The sequence below is a fragment of the Platalea leucorodia genome, assembly GCF_965183815.1.
Source record: "Platalea leucorodia genome assembly, chromosome: 1".
Lineage (NCBI taxonomy): Eukaryota > Metazoa > Chordata > Aves > Pelecaniformes > Threskiornithidae > Platalea > Platalea leucorodia.
The window spans coordinates 71,169,321-71,189,602 of record NC_138823.1 but is presented as its reverse complement, the minus strand read 5'-3'; the positions used below and the strand labels follow the sequence as shown (position 1 = coordinate 71,189,602).

The following is a 20,282-nucleotide window of genomic DNA, read 5'->3' as shown; positions in this document are numbered from 1 at the left end:
TTTTCTACCTAAAGAGAAATTTTCACTTTTTACATGATAAACAGCAGAAGGAAACGTCCTCAAAAGTTCACGCTCAGCCCCACAGGAGGCAGAGATCTGCTGTTTGCTGGGAACTGTCTGATGTGATCTACTTTCCTTTGTTCCCTGGGCATGATTTTATTTTTGCTTTTTACCTGGAGCTGCAGAGCCCTGGATGTTAGATTTTGTGCATTCTTGCCCAGAGTCCCGAGGTCAGGAGGAGGATGTTGTCCAGCCATTCTCCTGTCACTGCTAGCTCTCTGGCTCTCTACCCTCACTCTTAACATTCAGCCATGCCATTGACTGTAGCTGTCTGCACGATACTCTCTGCTCAGCTGTGGAGCCCCCTGACTTTCCTCTGGCATCAGGAAAAATGTGACGCATTGATTTTTTTCATAGTCTGAGGCTCAGCTCTCCCAGCCCCCAGAAGAGCCATGGGACCTCATCACACAGAGCTTGAGAAAGGAAAGCCTTATGTATTTAGCCTTCTGTTTGCTCACACAGAGGGGCATGGATAAGCCAGGAACATAGTGAATTGTTCAAAATGCTGATTTTGCAAAGGAGAGGGAAATTATTTTACTGATTAAAGATTCATGATGTGCTCATATATTACAGCAATAGGTTTATAAATACATAGATGTATTGCTGGCTGGTAGGAGGCTTTGTAGAGGAAACCATTCTCTTCCTTGTGCCATGATCTGACATCTCCATGCACACAGAGAACTAGACCAGCACATGTTTGCGATGATGTCTGCAGAAAAATTTGCTTTCGTTAGTTAAAAATAGTAAAGTACAACAATGTGTTTATTTAAATCTGTGTTTAAAACTGAAATACCCAGATAATTAACAGTCCTGTAGGTTTACTTTATAAAGCTGTAAGTGTCTTACCAGAATACTTGAACTCTCAGGACAACTGGGGCAGTTGTAAATGACCTGGCATAGTAAAAACTCTTCTCTCTTCATGGTATATGTATAGGTTTCACGTCTTCTTCCTTGTCATGTGAGATTGCCTTTTTGAGTTCATTCCCTTTGTATCTCATACAGCTGCCTAACTCCTTGCAGGCACACACACTCTCAGCCCTCCCCCAGACATCTGTTCTGCTTCTCGGTACCAGGTGCCAGAGTTTGAGCTTGTTGGGAGGAGGGGCAGAGACAAAATCCTTCAAAAAAATTAGATGACAGTGATATTTTTAACAATACTTGTGGTGGAATTTTGTTTTTAAAAAGAACCCAAAAGGCGTGAGCTAAAAATACAGATTATTTTTCAGGTTTTATCTGGAAAAGGTCAGGCTTGGGTGGGGGTTGGTGTGTTGTCTGGGAAAAGGCTTTCCTCCAAAATTATTCCCAAAGTGAGCATACTGCTGTAGCATCACAGCAGTAAAAGGCCATGGCAACTGTAAACCTGTTTCTAGTCTGGGATTATTTTTCCCACATGGGAATACATTTCATTAGAAACATAGCTGTACCTTCATCACTAAATTTTTGTCCACAGAGGGTCTTAAATACCTTGCTTCTACTTGAAACACATCCATTATGCGAAGTCTTCCAAGCATGCCCTAAGCTACCATGGTTTCTAGAGATCTCAGATGGCCCGTATTGCTCCCGTAAAGTCCAGAATGCCGAGATGTATTCTGCCATTTATAGAATCATAGAATCGTTTAGGTTGGAAAAGACCTTTAGGATCACCAAGTCCAACCATTAACCTAGCACTGCCAAGTCTATCACTAAACCATGTCCCTAATGTACCAAAGTGCTCCTGTTTGGCATTGGGGGGGGGGGAGGCAGTGACAGAGCTGAGCAGAAAATACTTGGACTGTCAGAGCCAGAGCAGTTCCCTCACCAAGGAGCAGGTGAGCACCATGGGACCTTTCCCTTCCTTAGGCTGGGAACAACCACAGTCTCCTCCCGTGCTCCTCCCTCTGCACTTGTCAGAAGGGACTGTCGTGGTCACCCACTTGCAGATTTTACTGTGAGCCCTGGTCTAACCTTGAAGAAGCAGAACACAGCCTGATGCCTTTCTCTGTCATTTCCTACCAGCTGCCTTGGGACATTTTCCTCTCACCCTCTTGCACACATGGTGCATCAGAGGCATGGCCAGGCTGCTTTTGTTTTTTGTCTTCTCACCCAAGCACCTTGCTTCTCTTCTGCTTTTCTCCATCTGGATAGGTGATATGTAAAGTGAGTGATAAACCTAGAAATGTGGAATAAATGGGATTTATTTCAGTGGCTGTGGTCTGAGTGGTAGAACATGTGGTATGAAATACACTGAGTCCATGCTGGGTTAGGGAAAATCAGCCCTGGCAATGGAGCAGGTAGGCGGGAGCTGCTCTGTGGTAGTGACTAATGAACTTGGTTTTAGGGAGGAGGAGTTTAAGTTGCTCTTTCTCCCTCTTTCATTTCACCTCTCCTCAAGCATGTCTGCCTCTTATTCTTGCAGTCACCGGAGGCACAGAAGCTCTCTGTGGTCCTAAGTACTCATGTGGAGACTTGAGAGAAAACTGCATCTTCCAGCGTATTTCCCAGCAGCAAAAACATCAGGAGTGGCTTGGCCACTTGCAGGCTCAGGCTTAAGCAAGAAGCATCAGCCATCAGAGGAGTGACTTTCTGGGATGGTCTTCAGATGATACACAGAGGGCAAATGACAGAGAGTAACAAGGGGAAATGACAGTCAGCAGATTTAAGCCAGATAAAGTGGAACACTTTTTCCCACACTAATAATTAATCTGTGAGACCAGAACTTTTGGAAACCAGATGTATGGATTCAAGAAGGGATTAGACAAATTCGTGGAGGAGTGGTCCACCAGTGGCTATTGAAAATGCTGGTCTGGATGCAGTCTCCCAGAAGACCCTGAATTGCTGATTGCTGGCAGCTCAGCAAGTCTATCAGGGATGACTCCATACATGTTTCTTGTGCTTTTTCTTTAAGCATTGCTGTTGACTCCTCTCACACATAACATGCTCAACTAAGATGGGCTTTACTTTGGTCTAGTATGTCAGTGCTTGGTGGCTGTTAAGGTGGAGCTTAATCAGTTGATGAAACAGTCTGCATTGATACTACCTCCAGCATTTTTAGGGGAATGATCTCGTAGGTCCCTCCAGTTGTTTGGTCCCATGCCTGAGCAGTCTCCGCAAGGGGACAATAGCCTGCCACCCCGGTGAGACACTGCTGTACACTCTGAGCCACAAAATGGTTGTCCCTAGAGGTGCTCATTAGCCAGTGCCCAAACTAGCCAAATTTTTGGGAAGCTCCAAGATGCAAAGCTAATAGGGTTGTCATTAATAAGAGATGGTTATTGAAAGGTGTGATGTCTGTTTAAGGGTTTCATGCTCTATAAGATGGTCTGAAAAGGCCAAAACTGAATAAGAAGTTTCTAAGCCTTTTCTAATGTGGAATTTGCCTGCCTTTGCTAATATTCTTCCTACTCCCATATTTGTTTGTACTGATAAATGTCCTTGCATTAATAAACTCATAATGCATCTTGTTTATCCCTTCAAAGACAGCCCTTGCAGCTTTCATTAGCATTTTAGGATATTTATGGCTTTGTAAATGACTGAAAATCTGCAATTTGTCATTAGGAATTAAGAAGAATCTTCCTTCTACTTACGGCTGAAGCTCAGCTTTGGCCTTTGAGGGACTGAGCCACCTCTGGGCCTGGTAGACAAAAACAAAGTCAGACAGTGCCCAGATTTACAGCAGCAAGTGGCTCTTAGTTACTCAGATGTCTTTGATAATGTGTCATCTACTGTTGCTGGCAGGGATCAGTGTTTAGGCTCAGAATTAATTTCTCTCTAGCTGGAAAGAAAACAAAAATATCTCTTCTGCAAGAGCAAAAAAAAAAAAAGAGAGAAAGAGGTAGTGACAGGGCGAGAAATTAAAACAGCACCAGGAAAGTGTAAAAATGCATATATATATTGCATATACATACATATATACACACATTGCATATAACAGAGAGAAAGCGCTGTTCAGAGGAAAACATTGTATTGCACTCTGTTGTGCTCTGCACTTCCAGCTTCGAAATACAGGAAGTTAAGAGAATTTTCAAGGTTTCAAAAGGGAGTTTATCTTGTAATTGGTGAAGGGCTAAAGAGTTGGTTGGGGAGGGATAATAATCAAAGGAGCCTTTTCAGCACTAAACCGTAGTCCAGAAAATCAAAGGAAGGAATGTTAATTGGTTTGTACAACATGATATTCTCAGTTCAGAGTAGCTTCAGCCACTCAATGGTACTTTTTCTTTTTCTCTCTCTCTGTCTTCATAGGTTGATTAAGTGAATAGAAAAAAACAAAGAAAAACGAAGCTGCTTTCAAGTATTGAAGATACAAGGCCAGGATGAACACGAAGGACACAAAAGTGACTGAAGGAGGTCTCAATGTCACACTTACCATACGCCTTCTCATGCATGGCAAGGTGAAGCATTTACTGTTGCCACAGCAGTTGCCTGTGTATTGAGCAAGTGTGTGCAGTTACCATCAGAGCCTCACAGTGGCCTTGACAGAGGGTCTGCTCCTCCTCCTCCAACTTGAGTCAAAAGCACCATTTCCATGACCGAAAAATCACCCCCTGCCTTTCAAGGCATCATACTTAAGTTTGCACTGCAGCCCGAGTTCATTGGAACAAACCCTGCCTGTAAGGAACCCGTTTTGAGCAGATCCAGCAGCAAAACAAAAAAGAGTTGTTTCTTTGATAGTTAGCCAAATTAGGCAGACCCTTGCGTAAGGCTGACCTGCATATGGCTCGCCTTTCTCATCATTTGCTGGATTTTGCAGGGTTTTTTTAAGATACCAGAACATTGGCTTGTGTGAAAGAATTGCCACAGAATTACTGTCTGTTTCTGTTGAATGCAAATGAGATAGTTCTTCATTATTCTGATGTAGCATCTTATTAGAGTGAACCCACTGATATACCAAACGTTCGTCCAGGTCCCCTGCGGATTTGTTTTGGAAGGTTGACTGTCATTTAGTTTCTGTCCAGCGCAGCACTTAAGCATGCAGATAAGTGTGAAATCTGTGCCATAGACAAAGAGCCAATTCAGTATTGTCAGACTTAACAGTCTGATAGCCGTTTATTTCACATTGCCAGATCACAAAATGGGCTTTTAATTAAAAAAACACATTTCATAGGTTTGTCTTATTTGCATCAGGCAACACCAGGCATTTTTAGGCTTAATGAATGAATGCTATATAAAGGAGATGGTTTGGGCTCTTTCTTAACAAGGGACAGTGAATACATATTTATAATTTTGGAGATCAAATTTGTATATATAAATATAAAGGTATTTTTACTCCTAGAATTTAATAACTAAAAATACATTTACATGTTAAAACAGTGCATACTTTCAACCTGTGGCATGAACACACATATGATATACCCATAGCACAAATAAGAGACTAAGATATCTCCCTCTGTATTTTAGTTATGGAGCTTCTAAGAAGTATGAGCGGGTACAGTTTAAATTTGCAAATTAAGAAACTCAGAAGTTAGGTTATGTCAGGTCAAATTATGTATTTTCTCAAAAATGATCCGACCATTTTGTTTGATTCCCCACCTCCCCCCCCCCCAAAAAAAAAAAAATTCAGCTTCAGGCAGGCATCTAGTGTGTAAAATCTACATCTTAAGTGGGGATCTGTCAAACAAATTTAATAACAGTCTCTCTTACCAAACCCATCTAAAATCTGTGCGCGTGTCTGCACTCAAAGTTAGGTCTTAGGGGTTGATTCTACCAGATTCTGGTCCCAATCCAGAAAAGCATTTGCACACATCCTTATCCTGGTGGTTATAAGTAGCCCTACTGGTTTCAGTAATATTCCCATGTACTTAGGTGTGCTTTGCTCTGCTTCTTTCAGTCATGCCATTAAAGCAGAAATCAAATGTTTGTCATTTTCAGGACATTTTAGTTAAAAGCATGGGCTAGGGTTTTTTTGAAACAAAAGATATAGTAATCAGAAATGAAAGTAGGAAAAGATGATTTTCTGTGTTAAACATCCATGATTGTGTGTGCAGCCACTTTTAACAGTAACGGATGTTATGTCTCCAATCTTCAATGCATATGTAGCCCCAAGAGTCTAAATTAAATCCATAAAAGCTACAAAGTTCAAATTTTAGGTGGGAGTATACCATGCATCCTCAGTTAACAAGGCACAATGGGTATACTGTTAACTCTACTATGCTCTAGTCATGTATCCTATTGTGCCTAAGTATTGCAAAGAGTACATTAAATCAGAATTTATTTTGATGATAAAAATCAGACCCTTATGGTTTCTTTGATGTAATTTCTGTGATTTAGATATGCTAATATAGAGGAATGAAGGATGTCTGAGTCAATATGGGCTCAGTGTGAGAAGGTCACTCTGGAAGCTGTATGTGCCTCTGAAAAAGAAGAAGAAACATGTTTCTAGGCTCTTCCTTAAGATTTGTTGTGGTAATGACATCAGTGGAAATTGCTGGTTTCTAATTAGTATTTCTAGACAAAGCAATTAACTGAAGCAGAGCTTGGGCTGTAAATAACTGGTCATAACTTGAAAGAGAAAAGGGGAATTAAAAGGTTGTTTTTAAAAATAACAGTAGCAAACTGGATTCAGTTAGATAATTTTAAAGTAAGATTATTTTAAAGTTATTTATTTATTAGTGTGTTTCATGGAAATACAAGTGTCTATCCCCACTAACCCTAACTCTGTCTCTAAACCTCTATTACCAGTGTACCTTTGCATAGGGAAGGTCTATGTGCTTTGTGATATTTGCATTTATTTTGATTGAAAGTCCATAACTTGTGCTACTATGCTTAGTTATCTCGGCTATAAATCCTGCAGACTTAGGAAATTTTCAGCATGTGCTTTTCATGGGATTTGTATAGGGGCTTTAAGGCAAGGAAGGACATCTTAATTATGCAATTAAGGTAAATTCTGTACCTGCAGACAGAAAAATCAGGATTTGTATGAATGGACAGACCTGTGCAAGCGGGCAGGGAATAAAAGAACATCTTTAACAACAACAACCAAAGCAAGTAGCAAAAATCAAAGACAACATTAGTGCCTGGTGAAAGGAAAACACATGGGAACAGTCCTGAGCTCCACGAGAACCCAGGGCCAGTGCCTTCCCACAGGTGGGACACCTCTCATCTTTAGGGAAAGAAGCGGCTGTAGGTCCCGCTGAGCTTGTGCGGGCCCAGGCCAAAGCTGACCACTGTGAGGTATAAAAGGTTAACTTCAGGGTAAATGTTTCCAGGGCCTGATATGAAAGGCGTCTTCCTGAGCCAGGACTTCAGAGGCTGTGTGATAGTGTAAGATGAAAGGCCTAATTTTCATCTTGCACCATGTTACATCAGTAAAAAATTATGATAGTATGACAGCCCTGAAGCAAAACCGGGAGCAATACAAAACATTTCTCGTACTTTCTTGCAGTGAATTAGAGGGCAGGTGTTAGGGAGTGCACTACAAGGGCAGTGCTCAGATGTTCTTCACATCCACAGAGGAGCAACTTTCTCTATTTGCAGGGAATTTTAAAAGTAAAATTAGGAAAAACTTCTTATGTGGATGTGTGAGGAGGGGAGGAGCCTGCCCAGGCATGCCGCAGCATCCATCACTGGAGGTTTTTAAGGACAAGTTAGACATAAGTGAATGCTTCCCATAAAGCTTCCATGGCCCTGCAGCCTCTGCTGCCCAGGACCTTTTTGACTGAGTTACCTGAATGCTGCTCTGGAGAGGGCAGGAACTGAAGAGCCTTTTGGAGCATGTGCAGGACCTGGATATGTAGAGTATATTAAATAATGCAGAGATGCATTTTCATCTTTTATTAATAAAAAAAGATGAACCACAGTAAGGCATAAAGCTGTTTCATACATTTCAGTAGAGAAGAACAGGGAATATGGGCTGGGGCTGTTTGCATTGCCCTACTTCTGTATTTTCCATCCAATCCCTGCTGTTTCTTGAAGTAAAATAAGTAAAATCACTGTGTAGGGCAGAGATGTGAATGGGTACGGACATTTTATTACCTTTGTCTGCTTTAAAAGTAGAATTTCTAGGCAGGATTAGAATATTGCAGTGATTGCAAGATTTCTGCTTCCAGCAAAGGCAAAAATGGCAGCATTTACCCCGATCAGATCAACATTTTTGAAGGGCTTATGGAACACAAATTGAGTATGTGCACACTTGTGGGTAAACAGTCCCCAGCTATTAGAGCCCTCTGTAAGGAGAGGCAGAGCTCAGGCTCCAAAAGAAACATGCCTTTCACTTTTTCTTACTTTTTTAGTTTTTGTCAAATCAAACTTCTTTTGTTTGTCTGCATGTTATAGGGTCTTTGATGGAGCTCGATGTTTCTCTCTTATCATTCCTTGCTCACTTTTTGCTGAATTTTTTATTCCCGTGACTTGTGGCTGGTTTTTTTTCTTGCTTACTGCCCAAGGTAATGAGGTTGGAAGATTGTAGAAAATCGTAGCCTTGCCCACAGGTCTCTGCCAACAGACCTTAGTACTTGACATCTGCAGTGCTTTTGTTCTAGTTTTGGTCAGTTCATGCCTAGAAAGAAATAACTCTTGAAAAAGCACCTACTTTGACTATACTGGATAATGATTACATGATTTTGGACTGGTTTGGATTTGTACATAGCCAGTGTTAACAGGCTGATTAAGACCCTAGAGACTCACCATTAAAGGTTAATTTTAAATGTGGATGGTAAAGAGACTGTGCTGGTAGAAAGATGTTAAATTTCAGGAGAGCAGCTTAATGGAGATTTAAAAATTGAGTCCATGAGGTGGAACAGGAGAAACTGTTCAGATGTGCCAGCATGGAAGGGGCAGCAGGGTCACAAATCCGCTTTGGTCTCCATTTCGTAGTGGTGGCGCAGGAGTCTCTGCTTCCTCCCTCCAGTACAAACCTGCAGAAGAAAAAATGCATCATTTCCAAATGCACTGCATGAAGGTGTGCATCAATGAAACCATGTTAGGTGCAGTGAAGTCTGCAAGAAACCAAAGTAGAATATATTAAATATTGAGTCTGAGGAATCTTTTAGAGAAAGGGGAAGGAGTTCAGAAATAGAAAACAAAATGGATTCATAAAGTCAGATGGTTAGGAAGAACAAGGAAATAATTTACAGGTAGAATGAAGGAAGGAAGGGAAAACTAGCAGGGAAGTAGGACTCTTGCCAAATACTGAGAGGTGTAAATTGGAGAGTTGAGGCAATTAACTGGAGAAGGTAATTTAGATGATACACGTTCAGTGAGAGAAAGAAATCTGGAAAGCATAAAAGGCTGAAAGGCATCAGATGTGGTAGTGTCTAGAGAGTGGCACATTTGGGATATGCTGGGTTGGAGAGAAAAGCTATTGCAGCAAAAGCATATGCAATTTTGGATGTATAGTGTTGGTGCATCATGGGGCAAAGAGACGGTAATTACCTTACTGTTCTGGCAAAATCATGCCTGCGGTTCTGTGCTCAGCAGCAGGCGCCACCTGTGTGAGTGATGTTGAAGACTGAGCAGAGGGGGAATTCGCAGAAAAATAACAAAGTTTTAGGAGGCTGAGGAGACTGTGTATAGCTTTCTTCAGACATTCTCATAAATACCCAGAGAGAATAAATATGAGTGTAATGGAGTGTCGTTGTTTTGAATGATACAAGTGCTTGTGGCTGGAAATACGGGATAAAATGTATTTTTGAAAATAAATCCTAATTAGGGAATCCCAAGAGAAATTCCTGGTATTGGGATTTTTATGAGGTTCTGGAAGTCTCCTAAGCAGATTTTAAACATGTTTGGGGAAGAGCAGCACATGTGCTGTTTAGAATGTATAATCTGCATTGATGGAGGAAAGATATGATGACTGAGTGGAGCTTTTCCTTCCTTGATACCATTTGTTCAATGATACGTTTCTTATAGTTTCAGCAGTAGCAAACTAGAAAAATGTACCTGCAGTCAAATGTTCAGGTTTGGGCAAAACCTTATGAGTGCCTTGATTTTTAGGCTCTAAACTACCAGTATTTACAGCTTAATTTTAGATGCCCTGAGGAACTCTATCTCCCAATGGTTTCAGCAGGATCAGTGGGTGCCTTGTGGCACTGGTGGGACTGGTTACACTGGACTTGCATCCAGCTTCAGTGGTGACTTTCAGACATGTTGGTGATTGTTTTATGATGTTATATATAGAATTTTTTACAAGAAAAAGAAAAGAAATTAGACTCATTAAGGTGATTGCTCACACTTAACAGCTCAAATATAGACAGAATAAAATCATAGAGAAAATTGCCATTTTCATCAGTATAGATAATATAGTTTTAGCATCAGGGATTTCTTATAGTGACCACTTTTTTGTGCCTGCTTAATTGCCCCCTGGAAGATTGTAAAGCAAGCGCAGAAATAGTTTTTCCCCATCTTGAAGGTAATGCCCTTCTCCTTCCCCATTTTTTTCTTTTATTTTTTACTTATTAATAGCATACAACAAAGTAGCTTTAAGGATCACCTTTTCAGTAATTTAATCCAAGCCATAAAATGCCAACCAAGCCAATGTTTGTTCTGTTCTTCCTAGTTTCCATGAACGCTGTCAGGGTATTATGAGGATTGACTGTCCTGCCTATTGCTATTATAGTTCTTGTTTTGTTTTTTGCATTACTGTGGTACCTAAGATTCATGGAACAAAACTCTGTGTGCAAATACACAAGATGGATCTCCTCTTAGTGTGTTTGTAGTCACAGCTGAGAGTTTCTCACTAGCCTAAAAAATCAACAGAAAGGACAGAAGTATTTTCCCCCAGCACCTGGGCACTGTATGTCCCCAAAACGATCTCCATAGCCAAATTTTCCCACTTCTGTCAAACAGAATCTCCTCATGGGTCCACAGCTGTAATGAACTGAGATTGCAGAAGGTACACACCCTACTCAGTGCTGCTGCTTCAGTATCACAGGCGGAGGGACAAGCAGAGGGAAAAAACTGGGTTTTGGGTTGTTTTGGGGGGGAAAATCTGGGAGGTTTGGTGTGAAATTGAACGTAAATTGCTTACCCATCTGCTATCAAAAAGCAAATGAGAAATGCCCGTTGGCACAGCTGCCCCAAAAATGGACCTGCGGAATATTCATCACAGTGGCATCTCCATTACAAAGACCATAATTTGAAGGTTTGCTCATACACTACCACATTTGTTAGCATGAGATCTGTCTCAGTAAGGGCTTGGACTGCAGTGTCTTACTAAATTAGGGCTGTTAGCATCAGACAGTGACTACTGAAGCATCACCTAGGAACATGAGATCTCCCGTGTCAGTGAGGCTAATCCCACATAATCCCAGAACACAAATCAGACTCTCAGTTTATCCGAGGCAGCCGTTTGTTCCCTGAGGTAGACACATTACATCATGTTTCCCAAAACTGACTAAGACTTTTTTTCCAACCTTTGAAAAATGCTGATGCTCTGCGTGCTCCTTGCAAACACATTATTCCGAACATCTTCATGGAACATGTTCCTGGGGTCTTCCACGCAAGCATCTTCATGAATATATACAAGTATTGGCAACTTTATCCTCAGAACAACGCGAATTGAGAGAGTTGGGTTATGTTATGCCTCTTTATGGATGGGAGGAAGACAACTGGTGCTGGTCTAGAAAACTTCATCAGCACAGGTGTTGTTTGCTGTTGACAGGATCCCGTCTTGTCTTGTGACGGATGTACTTCCCCACTGTGGAAGGCTGTATTTCTTTTCTTTCAATGTTTTTCTAGCAGGCTTTTTTGTTTGTAGAGTCCAGTCCTACTGGTGCTATCTTATCCTCGCTCATAGAAAGCAGGTAGATGTATGCAATCAAAGGACTGCCTGAATGAATTGCAGGCTTTAGTATATGACCTGTGCTTTGTCAGATGCTTTGGAGTGAAAGTATATATTCTTATATTATTTCTTAAACATGTTTTTCTTCTAGATGTGGCTTTATCTCAGGGCTCTTGTGAGGTTAGTGTTCCATTCGCCCTGTAGCGCTGATAATAGAAGCTGCATGCCCCAAGGTAACAGAACGAGACCTCTGCTTTTATATGGTCTTGGAATAGCTAGCTGTTTTGTTTTGATTTCTTGGGCCACAGTAATTATTAAACTAGCTTCACACTTACTTAGAAAAATGATGGAATTTCACACATCATGTTTAGAGATCGAAGGTTAATCTTTATACAAAGGTTTGTTACCATTTGTTAAGCCTCTTGTTTTCTTAACATGACTAATTTCTTTCTCTTGTTATTCAAAAGGCACACCAGATAACTGATTAGGAAATAGCTTTCTCCTACAGCCTATATTACATCTTTGTTTAGTCACTCACACCATCAAGAGCCCTGCAAAACCCTTGGCTCACAGACTTCTCTGCTGCCACTTTTTGTTCTGCTGGTGCTGCCTTGCCCTCAGGTGACCACAGACGATGCAAAAACTGCAGAAATAGCTTTCTGCTCTGTGATGGGCCCACTGCTCCCCAAGTGTTCGTTAAGAGTAAAACTCATCCCATTCAAGTGAATGAGAAGTGCAAATAATATTATATGCCGCATTTCAGCATGAAAGAAAGCATATCCTGTTTTTACCATTGCCCTTCCTCAAGTTATCTGCCATGAATTGGTTGGTTGGCTAGCAATACACCTTATTGATACTGAGCAGTCTTCCAGTGCTTGTGGTGAGGTTCATCTCTTGTCGTTTTATCTGTTCTATTAGAAATGGCATTCTAAAGAGAATCATAGACATAAATCAACTCAGCCCCCCAGGCTAAAGAATTCTTTTCAGGCTATCTGAAATCAGTATGTACATTTCAAATTTTCCTGGGGTTTTCCAAAGTGACCCTGTTGGAGCCCAAATGTGAGACTGTCCTGCTTGAGATACTGCCACCTGGAGATGTGCCCTTTGAAAGGCATTACCTGGGCTGGGTACTCTGCACAATCTGAAACTCAGGCCCCTTTGATGAATCTTAAGATAGACATCCCAAATTGCTGTCATTTCTCAAAGGAAAGTTCATATCTATCTCTTTGGTGCCTGTATGTGTATATTGACTTCACACACAAATATATAAATGTATGCGTGTGCGTATGCAGATGTATCGGTGGATGTAGGCACACACACACTTGCAGATTTAGGAGGCATCCTGTTTATCCAGATATGCTGTGGCATGTCTGCTTCTGACGGGTGGGTGTTTATATGTTGAGGCCAAAGAGCTTGGGTAGTACTTTTAGCTCTGGCATCAGTCTGCTGGGTTGCCTTTGACCTCTCTTTCTCCCTCTAAGCTTTAGTTCCCCCATTTATAACTTCTTTTTTTTGTGCACTGCTTTTTGATCAGCTGTTGAAATGTGATTATATGAAACACAGTAATTGTTATCATATAACTTGTTTTCCCACTGTGTTTACGTGTAGATGGTTAGTCAATAAATCAATCTGAAATTGATTATAAATACTTACCTTTAGCTTATATTCTTGAGCACTGGAAAACAGGAAATAGTTCAAGAGTTATTAGTATGTTCTAGTAGGCAATTATTTGCTAGGACGGCTAAATCAAACTCCTGTACTGAGGCTGAATTTGACATCAACTGTAGGATTCCTCTCACCAAACTTCAGGTACATACCTGAAGTGTCAATCTAGGCTTCTTCTACTGCAGATGGAGAAAGACAAAACCCTCGGGAGTACAGTTCTTCCCGTTTCTTTTAGGAACAAAGCTTCCTCCGTTATCTCTCTCCCTGGACTGCACGGGAGGCTGTGTGCCTGGCTTACACTAGACTTCTAACTTTTAATGAACTGGTGTAGGTGACAGACATCCCATCCCTTCAATCTTATGCAGTTAACTACAGCACAGTTTGGTGTCTGGCAGATTTAGAAACATTTTCTGAAGAAGATAAGACCCTCAAAGTAACCTTGGCTAGAAATATTGATAAAACTTGAGTGTCATAAAAATGATGTTAGGTATCTCATTAAGCACGAAATGTAATTTATGGTGATATAAGAATATATATGAAACAAATATTGGACTGTATAAAGAAGCATTAAAGGTTTGATGAAGTAGCATTGATAGTTTGGAGAATGAGGTGTAAAGAGTCTTCTGATTTAATCTGTGGCTGAAGTAGGTTTCTCATCATAATTAAAGACATGATCTGTTGTCACTAATACTTATAGGAGCTTTCCTAGAAACAGGTAAGGCCCAAAAAAGTCTGAAGTGAGCCATTTAGAACCATTCTAGATTTTTATCTTTTTTTAGTAATTTGTATGGATCGAAAATTCTGGAATAATTAGGAATATCCATGTGAAGTTAATGTTTCTCTCTCTCCCTGCGCCCTTCCCTCACATTTCCAAGCAGAATCCCAGCTCCCAGTGCAGAGGAAGAGGTGGCTTTTGCTTGCATGTTTTGAAACTGCCTCCTTACAGAAAAAGCTTTAAATTCACCCTTTGAGGCAGGTAAGGTTTTAAGTACTCCATAGCATTACAGTGATATTTGCTAGCATGTTCCAAGGAACTGGTCACCAGTCTCATTAAAATACTTTTTTCTCAGTGGGGTTGACACTGTTCATTCACTCAGTTCTTTGGCAGCTTGTACTTTTCAGTAATAACAAGGTGATGATCAGCCAGGTAGAATTCCTGTCCCCACTGAAATCAATAGCAAAACTCCCAAAGACTTCAGTTGAACAAGCAGCTTCAGAATCCTAATATTTTATGCTCTACTCTGCTTGTTTAAATACTCCCAATTTCCGTGTTTGAAATGGACCGTCTTTTCTACTAGGGCTATAAACAGTATATTGCTTTTCTGTTTCCAAAGTGAAAATATCTTTTCCTGTTTCCAAGGAAGATATCTGTGTACTTATTAGCCATGACCCATCCATCCATTTCTGAAAGAACATCTGTCATTAAGACCCAGGATGATCAAATGGATTGGGACAGATTTCATACTAAGTGTACACTGGCAGAGCCTTGCAGGTTCAAGACCAGGCCTACAGCTTCTAATGAAACTTCAGATATACAAAAACTGAAATTATATCACAGACTGAAATACAATTGCTTGCCCATAGCAATTGAAACACAATACGCTCACCCATAGCAAAAGGTCTTTCTGCCTCCTAAGAATCTGTTTTACGAAAGAAATTATTTCTGAAAACTGGGGCTGAGAAGAATGGAAAAAGTTCTCAAGGTAAAACTGCTGAATGTGCTGAGTAGGAAGATAGGAACAACTAGTCATGAGGGGTTCCCAAGGCTTATCATCATTGACAGTTTTAGTCCCTGTATTGTTTAATCCCATTCAACAGTTACAGGCAGGTTGGCAGAGTTACAATGATAATATAAAAAAATACTAATATCTTAAAAAATTTGTGGAATGAGTGTTCCAAATTTGTGTCACTGCTAACAAAAAAGCTGCACTGCAGTAGAGAGCCTACACAGCATGCTGGTACAGCTGTCTCAGCCACGGAAAAAGGCCTGACCTAAACCCACATACTAAGAGACCCAGGATAATTTGGTCACAAGACACAAAACTGCAGTGAGTCTGCTTCGTTCATTCCTCTTCTCACAGAGCTGTTCCCTTGCATTGTATGTGCAGATGTACAGACGTCTCACAGTCCCAGATGGACACAAGAAGCTTTAACAAGAACAGTCACACAGCTGTGTGACGTGTAAAGGTCTACTCTGCATCAGCCAGCAGAACTATAGGTTTGCAAAGCAGATACCTTTGGAAGATTTGCAATGTCTGTCTGGACAATATCTGTTCTCTGGTCAGCATGTACAAGAGAGCAGAGTCCCATCTTGGAAGAGAAGTAGGAAGAGAGATAAAAAAGGGAAAAGCGAAACAGAAAAAGTGAAGTTTGAAAATAAACCTGAGAAGGGGCCTCACTTGGTTGAGGAACTTTGTGGCTAGTTAGGCACTGACTTCGGTGGGTATAAGGCCATGCTTGAAGAATCACAGACCCATGGAGGTTGGAAGGGGCCCCAAGGGGTCTCCAGTCTGACCTCCTGAATCAAGCAGATCCCTTGGGAGCAGGTTGCTCAGGGCCTTGCCTAGGCTGGGTTTGGACACCTTCAAGGATGGAGTCTCCATAGTTTCTCAGGTCCCTGTTCCAATGTCCAGCCATCCCCATGATAAAAGGGTTTTTTTCCTCATATTTAGTAGGAATTTGATGTTGCAATTTGCTTTCCTTATTATATATTGCAATAAGTTCCCCCCAAGTCTTCTCTTCCTAAGGGTGAACAAACACTGTTCTCTCAGCGTCTCCTCATGTGTCCTGTGCTCCAGTCCCCTGACCATCTTGTTGGCCCTGCATTCGATTCACGTCAGTGTGTCCTTATCTGTCTTGCACTAGGAGCCCAAAACAGGACACAGTCCTCCATGCACTCATGTACTCATCTTGGAGTTTTGCATTGGGACCCTCAGGGCTTTTTCTGCAAAGCCAGTTCGTATGTAGCAAGTTTTTGCCTAGCTTGTCCTGCTGCATGGGCTTGTTCCATCCCAGGCATGGGACTTTTCATTTTACTTTGTTGTACTCCCTGAGGTTTCCCTCAGCCCATTTCTCCAGCCTGTCTAGGTGACTTCGAATAGCAGCCTTGTCCAGAAGTGTATTGACTGTTCCCCCCAGTCTGGTGTTACCTGCAGACATGCAGAGAGTGCAAAGGAACCATATGCCAAAGTTCTTTATTGAGATAGGTCTTCTTCTCACTTTATATCTTGTAAGCAGGATGTGAGGAGTGGCAAGCACAAGGAGCTTCATATTATGAGCTTATAAATAATATTTGGGTGAGAAATAGCTCTCAAATTCACTGCAGGTAGTCTTCTGCTGCAGGGTGAAGTTAGTAGCACTTTATCATGAGTCCATCATTGGATAGAGCAATGGAGGACAGTTTCTTGAATCTTACTCTTTGGACTATGTTTCAGGATGGGTCAGACTTACGTATATAGATTGGGGGAGGGAGGGGAAACTGTATGTCGTATGTCTGGGACAGATCAGCCATATGAGACATTCTTTAACCATTGAAGTAGATTTCACAATCTGAGTATAGGAGAGGAGTTTGTTTTCCTTTAGTTGGTCTCCTCTCCATCAGATGATTTCCAGTCTGATGTCACACCTGTATGATTTGTGTAACGCATCCAGATTACTCATTTTAGTGTTACTAGCTTCATTTTTGCTACCTGTTGGTTTTACGCACTGAGTTTTTAACCCTTGGGATGTTGCCAGAACTGCCAAATTGTTCCCCTATTGTATGTGCACACTGACATTTCTTAGTATTTTCTGTCCCTTCATGGAACGTTGTGGGAGCCCAGTAACAATTCCCAAATCCCTAAAAAGTGATTAGCAGTTATTGTTCTGTAAGTGCTTAATAGGGAGATTAAGACAGGTCACCAGGTGTTTATGCAGTAGCACTCACTAGCATGGAAATTCAGCTCTAGCTATTACATGGTGTAAACAGGGTAAATGCCTGCCCTCAGAGAGATAAGCAATTATTTTGATGCTTGTATTATATCCCATTTTCTCTAGCAGGTTGTACAGTTCTATTATTTTTGAACTTTTCATTACCTGATGGGGTTTATCTGTGTTTATAGTAGCAGGATTGATTTGTAACCGCAAGATCACTTTCTGTTACAAGTATTTTTCTTGCACAATCAGTAGGTTGCAAAGCCACATTTTTAGTCCACTCCTTTGTATCTAGCATGGCATATTGGTATACAGCAACAATGGAAGGGGGCTACGCTTCACATTGCAGGTTTGAAATAAGTGATAGTGAAAGAGCTTAGGAGCAGAGCAAATGCTCTTCTGTAGCGAATCGTATCATTCACAGTGTCTTTTTTTTCTGTTTCAGGAGGTTGGAAGCATTATCGGAAAGGTCAGGAAATTACTTTCTCTCTTTATTTTCATGTCAAAATATTGTATATCAGTTCACTTCATCAACCCAGGCTAACTTTTTTTCTGTTTCTTTAACAGAAAGGTGAGACAGTTAAGAAGATGAGGGAGGAGGTAAGACAAGCCTTGATGTCTTTACTTGCATTTCTTTCCAGCTCAGAGAACAGGGAAATTCAGCGTGTACAGACCGATACTGCCATCAAGTGGGCAGTTAGTTTAACATCACCATTCTTTGCAAACGGTGAAGTCTGCTGGCCTAAATTAAACATTGTTGTTAATGAAACCTCCTTATCGCCACAGCAGTCTGGAGTCTTTCATTCCCATAGCAATATGCCTGCTGCAGTCTTATCTCAGGCACAGCTTAGCCAGCGTGATTCTGTGCATCAAAACCACTGTATCTTTCTTTAGCATACCAGCATCGGTCCTCCGTGTGGCTTGGCCTCCTGGTAGAGAGCTTCCAAAATCTGAAACCAAGCATTAGACTGATGCTACATAAAGTTTGAGAGTAGACACAAGCTTCAGCAGAGCTGGAGCCAGACTTGCATAAGCCAGAGTATCCCCCTGCCATGTCTTGGCAAAGCCTTAACTTTTCATTGTTTTGCAGCTGTGAGTAGGATGTGGACAGGGTAGACCTGCACACCCGCCATTCACATCCTTTGAAAAGGCTGTAAACACAAAAATGCTAACTACAACATGGCACTGCATAAACCTCAGTCTCCCCAGTGTCCATAGGCTTCTTTCCCTGCCACGCAGCCTGCACTGTCTTCAGAGGATTGTGCCCAGATGGAGGTTACAGACCCACTGCAAGGCAGCACATCTTACCTGGAGATCCATGTATATTTTCCTTCTCTGAAGCAAGTGCTAAAAGCATAAGTCAAAAGACAAATCCTACTGTTTAAAACTTTAGGAATGCAAAGTGTATAGAGGATGCCTCAAGAAAAGTCGGTTTGGTTCTGGTAAATCTGCAGTACATTACTATGTCAGCTGCTTTGTTGTTTTATACGTTGATAGAAGGTCTGTGGCAGGGAAATCTCAAAGTGTTTGTAGTAAAGGAAATTGCTGAGATCCATCTTTAAATACACACAATAGGGAGTTCATTGTCAGGCTTACTGAGTTCAGAGCTCCTTTTTGGATGATAAGAGCTTTCACTCATGTTTTCACACAGAAGTACATTTGCTAAGACTTAAATAAAAATACAAGAAAAAATGTTTCCAATGTACTAGATAATCCTGCCAGCTGATTAAACACATTTCAGTTTAATTATTAATTATGATCATGGACAAATATCTTTGGATATAAATTGCATGCACAAAAGGGAAGCCATCGTTGGACAGTGCTCCTGACTTCTGAGTTAAACATCTTAGAGAAGAGTTATGATCCCTGGTTAGTTTTTCAAGATAAATGTCAAATGCTCTTCTTCCACTCCTGAAAATCTGCTGTCATGTACACATGGTCACAAGAGGCTTTATTTGTTTGGTTGTTTTTTTAAAATAAAGGAATTATATGCATCTTTGTATCAGCGCAGGACTAAGAGGTTGTGTCTCCACATGATGATTACTTGGTCCTCCTTTAAATTACTACCTTCTTCAGTACTTCTTTAAAAGCAAAATGCAACTTTATTTTTACTTTCCTAACAGATGTGGCAAGTTGCACGTCATCTTTACAGAATGAAATGCAACTCTGTCTTGCTCTGTCATTAGGGAAATGTCAGAAACACCTTCGGGCCTAAAGAAAAGAACAAAAACCTTGGTTCTGTGCCCTGAGGTTTTTAACTTCCTACACAAATATGGAGGCCAGCATATAACATTTTAATTGCCATAGCTCTGCTTTGACCAGTCATCTACTTGAGGAGTAACATCTGCGAATTTTGGCTGCCGCTGATCCACAGTGGAGCAATCTTTCAGACAAGCTCCCGTGGCTCCGGTTTCAAAGGAAGAGCTGTGCTTTGCGCGAAGGCGGCCATGGGACGGGCAGGCCGGCCTGCCGCGGGCAGCTCTGCCCGGCATGGCACCTGGCGTGCTCCCTGCCGGCCTGAGTCCCCCAGCCATGGGTTCACGTGTGGTGGTGGCCGCCAGACGTTGCCACCAGCATGAATGAGCCCTGGGCCCCGATCTTCCTGATCCAGTGCTGGTGTGCAAGTCCCACTCAGGTTGGCCTGTCAGAAGTACCTGCCGCCCTTTCTTATGTGTGAACACTGAGTATGTCTGCCAGCCGAGTCTGTGGCAGCAAGATACTTCTATCAGTAGTGTTGGGGTTTGGTTTTTTTTGTGTTTGGTTGCTGTCACATGGGGAAATACGATATCTTGCTGTTGAGCAGCAGTATGCACGTGAATAAGGGCTCAGACACACACAGCACATCGGCTGATTTGTGGCAACCCTGAAGGCCAAGGGCCAAATTAACCCAGATTATCTCGCGTTTGCTACCGGCCCAGATCCTCAAGAAGGTCAGTCCCTGTGGATGAGTTGA

General features: G+C 41.5%; 1 protein-coding gene across 1 annotated transcript in view; it reads left to right on the top strand.

The window, feature by feature from the left end:
* Positions 1–4,349: 4,349 nt before the first annotated feature.
* Positions 4,350–20,282, top strand: part of LOC309596484 (poly(rC)-binding protein 3-like) — a gene marked incomplete at both ends in the record, with an annotated part of 51,208 nt that continues 35,275 nt past the window's right edge. Inside the window, 3 exons of the mRNA XM_082324747.1 lie at positions 4,350–4,427; positions 17,775–17,798; positions 17,897–17,929. Of these exons, the coding sequence (XP_082180873.1) occupies positions 4,350–4,427; positions 17,775–17,798; positions 17,897–17,929 (135 nt within the window). The remainder of the gene's footprint in view (positions 4,428–17,774; positions 17,799–17,896; positions 17,930–20,282) is intronic.